At 43.3% G+C, this 13591-nt stretch overlaps 1 protein-coding gene across 1 annotated transcript in view; it reads right to left on the reverse strand.

The window, feature by feature from the left end:
* The window catches only part of GPC6 (glypican 6), an 850059-nt gene that overhangs the window by 137877 nt on the left and 698591 nt on the right, over window positions 1-13591 (reverse strand). The window contains exons 6-8 of the mRNA XM_044437764.1: window positions 5956-5979; window positions 3916-3945; window positions 1081-1102 (exon numbers count right to left, since the gene is read on the reverse strand). Of these exons, the coding sequence (XP_044293699.1) occupies window positions 1081-1102; window positions 3916-3945; window positions 5956-5979 (76 nt within the window). The remainder of the gene's footprint in view (window positions 1-1080; window positions 1103-3915; window positions 3946-5955; window positions 5980-13591) is intronic.

A 13591-nucleotide genomic window follows, 5' to 3' on the forward strand; every position in this document is an offset into this window, starting at 1 on the left:
CTCCTAAAGCAACCTGTTCCCTGAGGCTCTGCATCATTCCCGTGGCGGAGTGGTAAACCTCTACGCTGCTTTGGAGCCACCTGGGTGCACAGCATCTGGGATGCCCTCCAGACACTGCATGCTTCTGCGTAGACTTCTTGAAGCCTGGAAGACTCCAGCCATCATGAAAGAGGGACATCCCCGGAAGTGGTCAGAAAGCCATCCCTGGAGAAGTTGAATCCAAATGCCCAAATTTTGAACAATTACAGGCCAGTTGCTAGTTATGGAATGAAGCGAAGCAAAGTGAAGTGAAGCAACGCAAAGCAGCTAAACCAGGGGTGGTGGAGAAGTATTTTTGCTGTTGTGCCAGTTGCAAAAGAAGAAGCATATTCTTATTCCCTTCATCATCCTGGGTTTCAAAAGCGGAACATCTGTCATATGGCCGTGAAAAGCTGTTTTCTCTGCCACGGCTTGGTAGTTTAAAATGGATCTTCTAAATAGTTTAAGATTTTCTGCTATGTTCTAAAAAATGTGTAGCAACACCCTCTGCCCCCAGCTTCATTCCCATCTGCTACTTCGATCTTTATTGTGGCATCTGAGGATTTTCCTCATATTTGACATTCAAAATATGTTAGTTTGGCTGATATTTTTCCTCCAATTGTGTTAACAGGGTGGCTGAATTAACAGAGAGTCTGTGGTAGAGTGGCTAGAGTGATGGAGATCATGATGCTCACATGCCTTTCAACATGTCCCACCTTACAGGGTTTTTATGAAGATATAATGGAATGTAAGAAGAAGATTATGGGTTCCTTGCAGGAAAAAGGTGGGCTTTAAATATAATAAATACATAAATTCAGATAGTTCTAGCTTTTCAGTAACCAAGAACAACTCAGGTTATTTTTGGAATGTTTTTCTTTTGCTGAATCTAAGCAGCCACACAAAGGGCAATTTAATGGGTGCCAGAATATAACTTGGGAGGTACAAATTCAAAGCTGCCCCCCTCCCCAAGTTCATGGACTTTAATTCATGACTTTGGATCAGTCACTCTCTCTGATGACCCAAACTGCTTCACAGGATCGTTGTGAGAACAATATGTGTGACAGAACCTCGTAAGCTACTCTTGCTTCCTTGCAGCTTAAAACAATCTAGCAAAAATGTAAACATACGATCACTGGAATCTTCTGTTGGCAAAAGCGCTATGCTCAGGGAAGGCGCTGCTGCCTGATTCTCCTGGCACACGTCACAGTTCAGCCCCCATCCGGCAGGATCGGCTAAATCTCGGTGCAATATTTCCAGAGGCTGCTGTACAGTGGTGCAGGCTGGGGGAATTTGTTTCTACTGGCCCAGCTGCAAGTGCCCAAATCTATGCCCAACTGTTTGCATACCTGCGCTTGTCCTAAAGAACAGTACCCAGGATCCCACAAATGGTGCACGGGGTGTAAATACCACTGAATTCACTCAGGCTTGCTTCTGCAGAAAGACCCATTGCTGCTACAGTGACCCACATTACCTGGCATGGTGGGTTGCCGTGTGTTAAATACGCCAGAATGACCTGTGGTGTATCCATGGTGTTTGTGGTCTGAATCTGCAGCCTTTGCTGAGAACAATTAAAGGTTGCACTGGAGACCAGGCCACCAGGTGTCATTTGAGGCAGTCCTCAGTTAGTAGTAATAACCCACAATGACTTGTCCATGCCATGTGAACTGGCCCAACATCTTCCTTATAGGAAAAGTGAGTGCTGAGCTATGATCGGGCCAGGAGAGTAAAGAAGGAAGGGAGCCATTACTTGTTTGTAATGGCTTTGAAAAGGCTTGTCATCTCCTTCCCTTCCCTGCTGCTGCGCCATCCCCTCCTCCTCTCCTTTTAAAAGAGGGGCAAAAGGAGGAGCGGAAGCCATGTGTATGCTGAGGATGGAGTGGCAAAGCGTGAAATGCATGTGCTCATGAAGGCAGCCCTGCAGCCACGCCTCCCGAGGAAGTCCACCTTTAATCTGCATCGACAAACCAGCTCCAGCTGTTTGCATCTGTGGCAGGAGCAGCTCTTTTGCAAGGCTACCCGTTCGAGACTGAACCTGCCCCACATCCTTCAGGGGACTGGGCAATCTCACGGAGGTTAATGCAATGGTGTCATGACGCACTAGGCTATCTATATCAGAGGCAGGGTGCTGGGGAACATGGGCAAGGGTGCAGTTGCACTCACATCCTGGTTGCAGGTTTCCCATGGACAATGGGTTGGCCACTGGTTAAAGAGACTGCTAAACTGGATGAAGCCTTGCTTGGGTCTAGCATGGGTCCCCTTACGTTCTTATATTCCAAAAATATTATGCATTTTAAAATGATACAATATTGTTGGGAAAATGAATTCTGCACCCATCTGCACTCAGCTTCTTTGGGATTGCAGCTAAATGGATATATTGGGGTAGGGGTAGCTGATGGCATTTGCATTCCTTCTAGTCACAGCTACCCGAACTGTATCCATGGGAGACCCATGTGGCTCCATCACACCACTGGTACACAACCAAGCTGAGCTGGAGGACAGCATGAGAGAGCCCAAGAAGGGAAGGAGAGGTCAGATACTGCTGTCCATGCCAAGCAACCTGCCACTCTTGAAAGCCACCCCCAAATCCACTGCCAGAAGGGTTTCTCAGGCTGCCTCCTTATCTAACCACGCATAGATGGCAGCTATGGCTTTGTCCAGCAGCTCTCCAAGGGCCTATGGGAGTCCTTCTAGTGCAACATGCTCAGATACATTTTTCATCAGGACAGAGATAGCATTTGACAGCTTATTACTGCGACACTGGCAACCAACAAAAGTTAGAAACGGATTAGGAGTACATTGGCCTGGCTGAACTGAATTAGCACGGTCATTTTACAGATAGTTAAGTTTTGCATTTCTTTTAAAACCATTTTAACTATAATCTGCTAATATGTGTTTCATTGCTCCAAAGGTTGCTTTACCGATAGACTCTTTATGGCATTTCAATACAGAACAGTTTGATAACGTGGACTGATGACACCCTAACTCCTTGAACAGCGCCCCCTGCAGCGTTTCTCCTCTCATCGTGGACAACCTCGTGATGAATAATGAAACACAGAAAACCAAAACTCTGATTTAGAGATAGATCATGAGACAAGGAAGCAGTTCTGCATCTGTTTCTTTTAAGTTTTCTTCTCAGCTGTGTAGTTGTGGCCCAAGAACAAGAGGAGGGCAGATAAGAGAATTAGAACAAAAAAATGTATTCTGAGATTGCCATATTTTGGGATAAAATAGGAGCAAGTAGAAAGAATGGATAAAATGGGAGGGAGTAGTAAGAATGCGTTATTTCTAGCTAGCGCTCCTGAAATCCGCCAGATGTAATTCTTAGATTATAAATCCTTTGGGAACAGAAAGAGACACTGCCAAATGTTCTGTATTCTGCCTGAAACCTGGGGATTCAGTGGTGTCTGTCATTCTCTCCCTCCATGAATCCATATGGCTGTCACGATGTAAACGGGGATGTTTTCAGAGACAAAGGCAGGCTGATATCAAGGGCAAGTATGATTGGAAAAGGTCTAACAAGCACGGGGCCCGTGGCTAAAGCCCCCTGGAGTGGCTTCTCCTCTTCATTGCTGCAACGCTTTTGCTCACCTTTTCTGTGTTCTGGCTGGGACAATGCTGGTGTGGCAAGAGACGCACTAGATGCCTCTGTCTGTCTGTGCACTAGCTCTCTGCCTGCCAAGCACGTGAGTGGCAACCAAGGTGGAAAAGAGCAGTGGGCAGAGCAAAGTGACAGGCGACGGTGGAGTGGGAAGGCAGGCTGACTCAGGGAAGGGCTCTGAAGTTGCCTGCCCAAAGAGGCCCAAAACCTGGGAGCCCACACTGGATACAGGTGTGGCTCGTGCAGGGCACCCTCCTTTCGGCATGCGGGTGGTGCACAACAGGCCATCTCGAGTTGACCAGACATGATAACATGGCCGGTAGACAGTACTGCTGGATTTTGCATATTAGTAGTGGCATTTCGAAATCCTTGTTTTGTGTCCAGAAGTGATTTCCAGCACGTGAACAGTGCTTTCTGCACAGAGAAGTGTTCACAATAAACGTGAAACCAAAACCAACATTGATCTGCAACCTCTAGGAGAAGTGGACATGGAAGGCCAATATAATTCCTATGAGCATGCTTCCATGCTCAAGATGGTGCCCAAGCATGTGTGCAACAATGCCAACGGCTAGTCTTCTGCACACAGTTCTCTGATTTCAGCTGATTCTCATAACATCACATCAACATGGAGAACTGGTTGGCATCCAAATGCTGCCTCATTATGGCTGACAATGGTGGCCCCGTGTGTATCCAGGTGCAATTACTTGGTTTCCCCAGTCAGATATGAACCACCACCAGATCCTCGGCCCCTTGCCTATCAAAAAATCATATTCTGTGCCTAAAAGAACTGAGACAAACAAACAACTATAACGGTAGAGCAACATGTCCTATTTGATAGATGCTTGAGGTTACATACCACTTTACAAATGAGATTGTACCGCCACTGTGGACTTTATTCTTCTCCAGGAACAATTGTCCCACAGGCAGATTTATTAATCACTGCCTCATTTTCTTAACGTAATTTTCTTTCCATACACAGAATGGGACCCTGCACTGATGAAAATGGGGAAACCGGATGGACAAAGTGCCTAGAGCTGTTGGAAGAAAGACTGAAAGAAATATCCATTTAGTAACTCCTGCTGTGCAGTTCACACTAAGATTATTTCAGGAAGGTGAAATTTAGCATTTGATGTGCAAAGATTTTCACACATAGGCATTGACTGTCACAAGGAAAACATTATTATCCTTCAGTGGTTTCTACAGTGTCCTTCGCAATTCAGGAGTCAGGCCAATTTAATTTAGGTCATTTTTCATTCCTGACTTCTAAACCTTCTGCCATAATGCGAAGGCAACTGGTTGTAAGTAATTTCATAGTTGCACTTCAGTCACACTAAGTTCTGCTTCTTGCACGCTTTCCTCACTCATGTAACGGGAAAGGCACACTGCTGAATCACAAAGATGTCACGCAAGTGCTGCCGTCCAATTATATCTCTGCAACGTGCTCAGTCAGACGCTAGGTAGCAATACATCTATATAATTCTTCAGCAAGGAACCGTGTTGGGAGCAGCCCTCATTTCCTCCAATGAACACACTTATTGTACAAATTTAAATGTGCACACCGTGCAAATAATTTGAAGCCCCCAGTAAGTCCTGTTAGGTTCTAGGATTGCAATAGTGTTCCCTAACTGGGCCCTCCAACAATTTGGACTCGAACTCCCTTTAATCCTAGACAACATCTGGAAGGTTGTAGGTTCTGGAAGGCTGTTCTCCACCTTTTTAAGTTTATTATTTAATTTAATAAAACAAAACATTTCTATCCTGTCTTTCACTAAATGTCTCAAGATGGCTTACAGATGCCCTCTATTTCTCCTTCTCTGTACAGACATTGTGGAAGTCTGAGTTGTCAAAGGAGGTCAGATCAGTTGGGGGTCTGCATGGTAGCTTTGTCCATAGACAACCCTAGATAGATAGATTTGCCTTCCTCAACATGATGCTCTGCTCAAGTCCAAAATGTTTGGCAGGTACCAGGTTGTAAAAGATTAGCACAGGGCAGCCTTTCTCAACCTTTTTTCAGGTGAAGCGACCCTTGAAATAATTTCCATGCCTCAGGGAACCCCTGGAAATATATATATGTGAGATAAAGCTAGGCCCTGGATTTAATGCAAATAAAGGTTGTAAATTTATCTTAGTGCTATTTACAACGTGAAAAATTATTGACCATGTGCAGCATTCAAAACAACAGCAAATGTACCCCAAAACATCTTCAAACAAAGAGGATATTCAAAAAGTCATTTATAAGATTAAAATAATAGAACTACCATAATGTTCAGCAGCAAACAGCTTTGACTGTTGGGCAGAATAGAACTTAATTAATCAATCAATTAATTAAAATGTGCCACATTCCTCTGCAACAGTGTTGGCAACTACCAAATGTCAGTCCCCCAGTCCTGTCTGCCTCCATTCACTCCACTCACAAGTTATCATCAAAAACAAAAAACCCAACAACAACTTTGGTGCACTTAAGCATTAATTATCAGTATGCTATTAAGCTTGTTGAATTGGACAGATAACGTGTGTAATTGTATTATGAACACACATGTATATGCACAGTCTCTTGCGGAACCCTCAGGAAGAAAGGCTGGAACTGTGTACGCTTTATTCCTGTGCACGTCAGCGTTTGTGCCTTCTGAAATCTTTGAATGGATGTGTAAATCCAACATTCATGTGAAATGTACTGTGAGATCCCTAGCCCAGTTGTAGTTTTTGAAAGTCAGGTTCTCAGGCATGCAGATGCATTTTGGACGGCATGAAAAAGGCACAGTTGACCCTGGACTGAAATTCAGGAAACTCATTTTTTGCTTTGCTCTACCATGTGAAACTTCATTTGATTTTGTGCCAATAAATTCAAATCTTCTTACATCTTCACTAGAATATGCTAGATACTTCTGTTAATATTTTGATATAATGCTTTATTTGTATTATTTCAATTCGATTCTATACAATATATATTGCATATCATATTGCATATTATTACAGTGTTTAATTAACATATCTTTCATGTCAATGGGCAATTTGGACAATTAAAAAAACATGTATTAAAACCCACCTGATATTCCGTTTTTGTCATGCCTTAATAGTGTTCACGTTGTTAAATCCCACACAATGTTCTCATTGGACCTGGCTTCGAAATGGCTTGTAAATGCCTGCAGTGAGGAGTGCGGATAGCTACTTCAAGCACTCTCTCAGTCTCAAATACATAGACTAGAGCTATCACTCTGAAAGTCTTCACTGTATGGTCATCTGGCCCTGGGCGCACCCCTTGAGAAACCAGACATACATAAATGGATTCTGAAATGTAGCTTGAGAAAGACCCAGAAGTGGCAGGAGAGGAGCAGCTTGTTGGACTCTGCAGGTGAATGGATCTACAACAGGGCTGGGAAACTGTGAGCAGAAAAGGAGCAATTCTTCCTTCCCAGCCCTGGGCACCCCCCCGCTACCACATCGCCAAATATTGTAAAAAGCAAAAGTGACCTCCTTCAATTTGTTAGTTCCATGTGGGGAGGAACTTAATAAGAAGGAGCTAATCCTTCCATTCTGAGCTGCTGCAAAGGATTAGCCCAGGCACCTTTAGCCTGAAAACAAGTTAAATTGGTCCATCCAATGCCTCTGTTGTGATTTCTTTCCCACTTAAGCACAGTGGGGACAATGGGAGGCAGAGGGAACTGGCCACAGCCCGTGCGGCATGTGTTACCCAACCCTGAGCTACGGCATCTTGGGAAGCACAGCATAAAAACACAAAAGGGAACCCTGCTGGATGCTGAGTGGCTTGCGAGGGAGGCCGTCTCCAGACAGAGGCTAGATCAGCGGTTAGACAAATATGCTATTTCATGGTTTGGAAGCACGATAACAAGCAACACCATGTTGCTTTTGTTAGTGCTACGAAGGAGCAATCTGTGTGATCTTTTAGGGATATTACCAGTGTGTGTTAGAAGTAGCATATTTAGCGCACTGGGGGCAGGGAAGTTGCTCTGCTCTGATTTATATGCCACACAGTTATTCAACTTTATCGGGAGGCGCATTTCATGCAGCAGCACAGATAAGGTTCTCCATTCCGTTCAGACTGGTATTAACATTGCCACATCTATCTGCTGGATATTTGTCTCACTTTAATGCATCCTAGATCCAGTTTAAAGGCGCTTCCCATTCCCATTCATGCACATGGTGTTACAAAGTTATCAGAAAATCATATGATCCCATGGCTTCCAGACAATTTATTTTCAGAGGATCTCTTCTCACTTACAAGTTTTCTGGTAAGAAGACCCTTCAATTTCGCTACAAACCCCTGATCACTGCTGGGGATTCTGGGATGATTTCTGGGGTGTGTGCTCAGTTCATGGAGAAGGCTAGCTGGGTTTTGGGTCTCTCAGGCCTGTGTCCCTCCATGTGAAGTGACAGTGCAGTTGAAACTTTCTGTAAAGTCACCTATGACTGCTCATGGTGCTGTTGCTCATCGTAAAGTCGTGCCTGACCCATCGCGACCCCATGGACAACATTCCTCCAGGAATATGTATATGAACAAGTTCTCACTCAACAAAGTACATCTACCATTACTGATGTCTTTTTAAGTTCACAACCCAACAACACACAGCAACTTCTCTTCCTGTGTTGTTTGTAGTTAACAAACCATGGTCTGTTAGTGTGGTATTGTTCCCACATAGGACAACTCAGAATTCGACAACCCAAACTGGGAATGAGAGAGGAATCCACCAGATTCCCTGATCTCAGATCCCCAGACTCTGGCCTTCTTTGCTGAGGCTGTGCATCCAAGTTCTTGGCAGATGCATGCAGCATTCCCATGGCGTTCCACGTCTGGTGAGTGCTGTGTGAATGCTGCACACGCAGTGTCCCGGCACATGATGAAGAAGCAGGGTGCTAGTTATACAGCCTTCACTCTGAGAGTTGTCATGGACTTCTGCTCAGCTCAGTTCACTTTCTCAGACAAGGACAAGAATGAGAGGAAGTTTTTAAATGTTAGAGAGGAAGATTCCTTGGAAGTTTGTCACAGTACATGAGTTAGGATTGTGTGTGAGTTTCTGTTGAGCAATGCATAAAGAAACAAAGAGTTTTTTTTTTTTTAAATAAACACTCCCATCTTCACTGAACTCTTTTCAGACCTATCTGCATTAGGAAATAAACTCTAAATTTGCAGCAATATTTAAGAGAGATTGCAGTCATTCCGTATTTGCAAAATATCATTTTACTGTTTATTGGTTTTATTAACTGAATTTGCCTTTTACAGCTTCTTTCTATAATGTTAGGAAAACATGTTTCTCCTACTCTTTCTCATCTGTAAACCATCTAAACAAGGTAGTTCTTCATTTTGCCATTCCTAGTGAAAGTAATTTAATATACCAATAACCCCAATTCATGTTAATATGTGATGACAATCTAATAGTCGTGTGTGAATTACAAATCCCACACTGCCAAAATGGAATTTGTTTTCTTTCCAAGTCACTAAGCCACTCCACTAAGGAAAGGTCTCATTCCATGCACAGATAATTTAGAAATCCAGCAACAATTTTTTAGGCATGAGTTTTCAAACTCGTGGGTAAAAGTCATTCTGCCATGCACAACTTAACGTTGATGGCAGGAAAAGGTAGCATTCTCCAGGTGCGAACTGTGGCTGAATTATGCTTTGCTTTAGTTAGACACTGTTCAGGGGCCCGATGGGCCACATCTTGAGCCTGAAGGCCACTTCTTCCAGTACTTTCCAAACTGGAACCATTTTTGTACTTTGTACAGGTATCAGTGTTCAAGGTGCACAGTGGTATTTTGAATACGTTGCTGCTTTTCCTTAGTAAAAGTACAGAAAAACGATGCTTAGGGAAGCACCGTGCTGCCATAAAGTTTGGGATATTCTGCAAAGCAAATGGTGCTTTGAACATGTGTGCACCATTTACAATTCTGTATGGAGAGATAAAACTGTGTGTCCAGTTCCTTTCGTACCTGAAGTCACACGAAGGGACAACAAGCATGCCCAGGAATGGTGGGGGCCTGCACGGGCCCATGTTCCTCTTACCTGGCCATGGATTTCTGACCTGGGCGCACTATGCCGTCTGGGCTGAGGGCAGAAGTCCAGCTCTTCTGTGTAAGCAGAAGCCTTTAACGTGAGCAATGCGTGATGGGCGCTTTTATGTCTGCAGACTCTGGCAGTGCCCAATATCTCAGAAGTGCAGGAGTTTATTAAAATCCAATGTATTTCGGAAATACAATTTTCTTTTTCAGGGCCAATCTGGGTAAGTATGCTTCTGGGCTCTAGGGCATTCCTGAATCAAATTCATTTCTCTTTTGTTTCTCGGCTGCATAGCATGCCTTCGCTACGTCCAATATTCCACACTTCACCATGGAGTGTGATATTGTAATCATTTCAGTCTGACTGATTCTTTTTGGAAGTCTTCACAGCAACGTGGCAAACATGAAGAAGCTTATTATCTGAGTTTCTATCTTTTAAGGACATTCATACATGTAGTTGCAACTACTCTTCCAAATATTTGTCCATGAAATCAAAGTGGCCTGCGGATTCATAAAAAACATATAGGCTCAGCAGGATACCGTCTTGTTAGCTTGCTGATTCTTATGTAGCTTCAGAATAAATTCTGTTATCTCTCAGTTGTCAGGTTTATATCCTTCTCTATTGTGTAGCCTGCAATACGGAGTCACTAGTAGTTCTTTATGTGATTCGAAGAAAAGGCTCGATCACCATCTCTCAAATGAGAGCTGGTACTTATTGTCATTGCTTCATCTGAAAGTGTCTTAAGTGTAATGACCTTTGTGGTATGCTGCAATTCATATTATTTGCCAAGGGTTCATATGAGGGAAGTTTCAAGTCTGCGAAAATGGTCTTACCATTTTTCTTTCTTTCAAATGGTCTGTCCTACATAAGTCATGCCAGAATGTGCTGTATGAGAAGATCTGAGCCATTCGCAACATTGGTCTGAGTGTTCTACTAGTATAAAGTTCTAGGACACATTTAATTAAAAGTTCTAGAGAGGCCATGACTTCAGGTATTATGTCCAGATATGTTCAATCTCTGCGAATTAAGGAGAACTGAAAGAGCAACAGCGTTCACAATGGCTTTTGAGAAGCATTCTGTGATCTTGAATGAAAGAAGAAAGTTGCAGTGGAACTTAAGGCTATTTAAGGAGACAGGAAACAAAACTGCTGTCTTACAGAAGAGAAGGTATGAAAAAGACAAAGTGTATTCAGTGGTGAGCATAAATGGCACAAATCAAATACAGGTTTGCCACCTTGGTTAAAACAAGGCCATTGATGCGGTTGCAATGGGACAAGCCGTTCAACAAGGTGGGTGAAGCTATTCAACTAGGCATGGAAAAGATCGTCCAGATGGATGTTTATGTGCAGGCCAAAACTCCACACAATTTGAGCAAGCATAATGGCATATGGCCCTTGCAGTGCTATAAAACACTGGCTCTAGGACTTCTCAAGCCGACTCGGCCGTTGCTGATGGCCGCTGATAGCAGCCAGAGCAGTGAGCAGAGAAGATCGACTCAGGCACCCTCCCTGCATTCGTAAAGCAGGTTGACAGCTCCATTAGGCTGAGGATGCAACATCCCACCCTCTATACATTTTTAATGCTAATGCATACAGCTTTTCCTTCAGGAAATGCTTCTTTATTATCAGTGCTCAGATTAAAATTTTAACAACTTTCTTTTAAACTCTAAACAGAGATATTCTTAACAGATTTACATCCTAGTTTAAGAGGGCAGGGAGGAGAGCGGCCGTTCATGGATATCGCTTGAGGAAGTCATCCCTGGCCTCCATTCTGCTACTTTATTTGCTGAGACTGAAACACTGCACAGGGATACACCCAAGGGCTTGGCTGCATGCTACTTAATAAAGGAAAATTGGGCCTCTTTGCCCTTTTTAATTGTATTTGAAAGATGTGGAAGAAGATGGTCCAAACTGGTGCTGCTTTCCCAAGCTGGGATTTTCCCAGGAGACATGAAAACACCATGAAGCTTTTGTGGGTAGCAGTAACACATTGCCCATCCTTTCCTTTCATGCCCAAGACAACATTCTGCATGCTAGAAAAAAAAAAAGGGTTACATCAGGATGATGTCCTGGAGTTTCAGTTCAGCCCTGGCTGCGTGGGAAGGGAACGTGGCAGCAGCTCGGTGCTTCATGGAGTGGTGCAGACCATTTTGGTTTGAGCTGGAGGAGCTGAAATTGCAGGAGAATCTACTCTCTCTACTTGGATGAGGGCTTTGGCAACGGGAGGAAATGTTGCTGGGGTTGTACTAGTAAGCCTGCCATTCCCAAAAGGGTCCTGCCCTGAAAACTACTTGGATGTATATGATCTAGAAAATCAAAAAACAAAAAATTTCATACAGCGGTAATCCCAACCTGTCCATGGCAGGTTTCCATTGAACTGCTTACCTGATTCACCTGCCTTACGTGCTTAAGGATGGTTGATTTATTATTTCTTTCAATCAGCTTATGTGCCACTTTGCTATGAACTTTGGCATCTCCTCTGGAAAGTGATGAGTTAGAATAGGTTTTCTTTGTTCACTCTTGAGTCCCTTGCCTACTTCTAGGACCAGCCTTCTGCTTAAAATACCATAAATAGAAATGTGGCCTTTTGCAAATACTGTGCATAAAACTTTGTACAAAGTTTATCATCTGTGTACCATGTTGCAGATACGAATAGTAGGAAGGGTTTCGTGAATTCAGAAAATCAAGGTCTGTGTGTGTGCACATGTGTAAGAGATATTGAAAGCATGCTTCAGTTGCTACCACACTGAAAATTCACATGAAGAAAACTGAATGCCAAAAATAGGACCATGCAGTATGATGCAAATCAGGTGCAGAACTTAGTGCAGAAAGTAGCTAGCATCAGAGAGCCCAAGGACAAATGATAGGAATATGATACCCCAGAGTCCTAGAGTTTTAGAGGCTCCAAACACCACTGTATAATATCTGGCATTTGATGGAACACTATTAAATATTATGGCAGACTGGGGCTCCCATCAATACATCTGTTAACCCAGCCCTTGAGGTATATGAGGGTGCGATGCAGATAATGCCTTGAGAGCTTTTTACTTCATTGTGAACAATTATGTAGTGCTCAACTAGGTTTTTGGGCATTCCAAGAATGCCCAATATTGCACAATAAAGTTAAAATAGAGGCCCCAGAGAGACATTTCCTGCCTGATGTTGAAAAGAATTTCAACAGTGTTAGCAAAAACGACGAGAGCAATTACTCCTCGTATAGGCTGAGGTTGGTTCTTTATTCCATTCACTAGCAAAGATGGAGCAATTAACTCATGGACTACAAAGGCCTTTGCAGGAAAAGAAAGTGAGAAAGATAGAGTGGGGGAATGATGTAAGGGCAACAGGAAAATCTGTCCGTACAAGAAAAGACCTGTCTGTTACAACTGGAATAGTTATCACTGTATAGGGATAGATATTAGAGCCTAAGGGAAATTTCACCCCAGATTTGAGAATGTTTTAAATTTCACATTCTGATTTTGGAGTATAATGTGGACTATATGGGTGATTGATTTATGTGATTATATGTAAGTATAGGTATGAATACTTGTGGTCAATGACTAAAACTATCATTACATATCTGATATAGGGTTGGAATGTCTATCTCTTCAAATAATAAGGGGAAGGGGCTGTGGCTGAGTGGGAGAAAGTCCCAGGGGCAGTCCTTGGCATCATGAAGGAGGGCCAGAGAAACCCTGGGGAGGTCCTGCCAGTCAGAGTAGATCCAATGGCTTGACTCTATAACTTCTTTGGACAACAGTAATAATAAAACAGTGAGTTGTCATTGCCTGTACCTCTCTTGCAATCTCTTCCTGCAATGGCCTTTGTAACCCATGAATTACTTGCCATACCTTTGCCTTTAATGAGCCTAGAGCAGAAGCTCTGTATCTGCAGGGATAGATTCCAAGCCACTTTGTGGATACCTGAAACCGTGGATAGTGGCAGACACTGCATGGTACGTGCTGT

The sequence above is a fragment of the Varanus komodoensis genome, unplaced genomic scaffold, assembly GCF_004798865.1.
Source record: "Varanus komodoensis strain SLA01 unplaced genomic scaffold, ASM479886v1 scaffold31, whole genome shotgun sequence".
Classification (NCBI taxonomy): domain Eukaryota; kingdom Metazoa; phylum Chordata; class Lepidosauria; order Squamata; family Varanidae; genus Varanus; species Varanus komodoensis.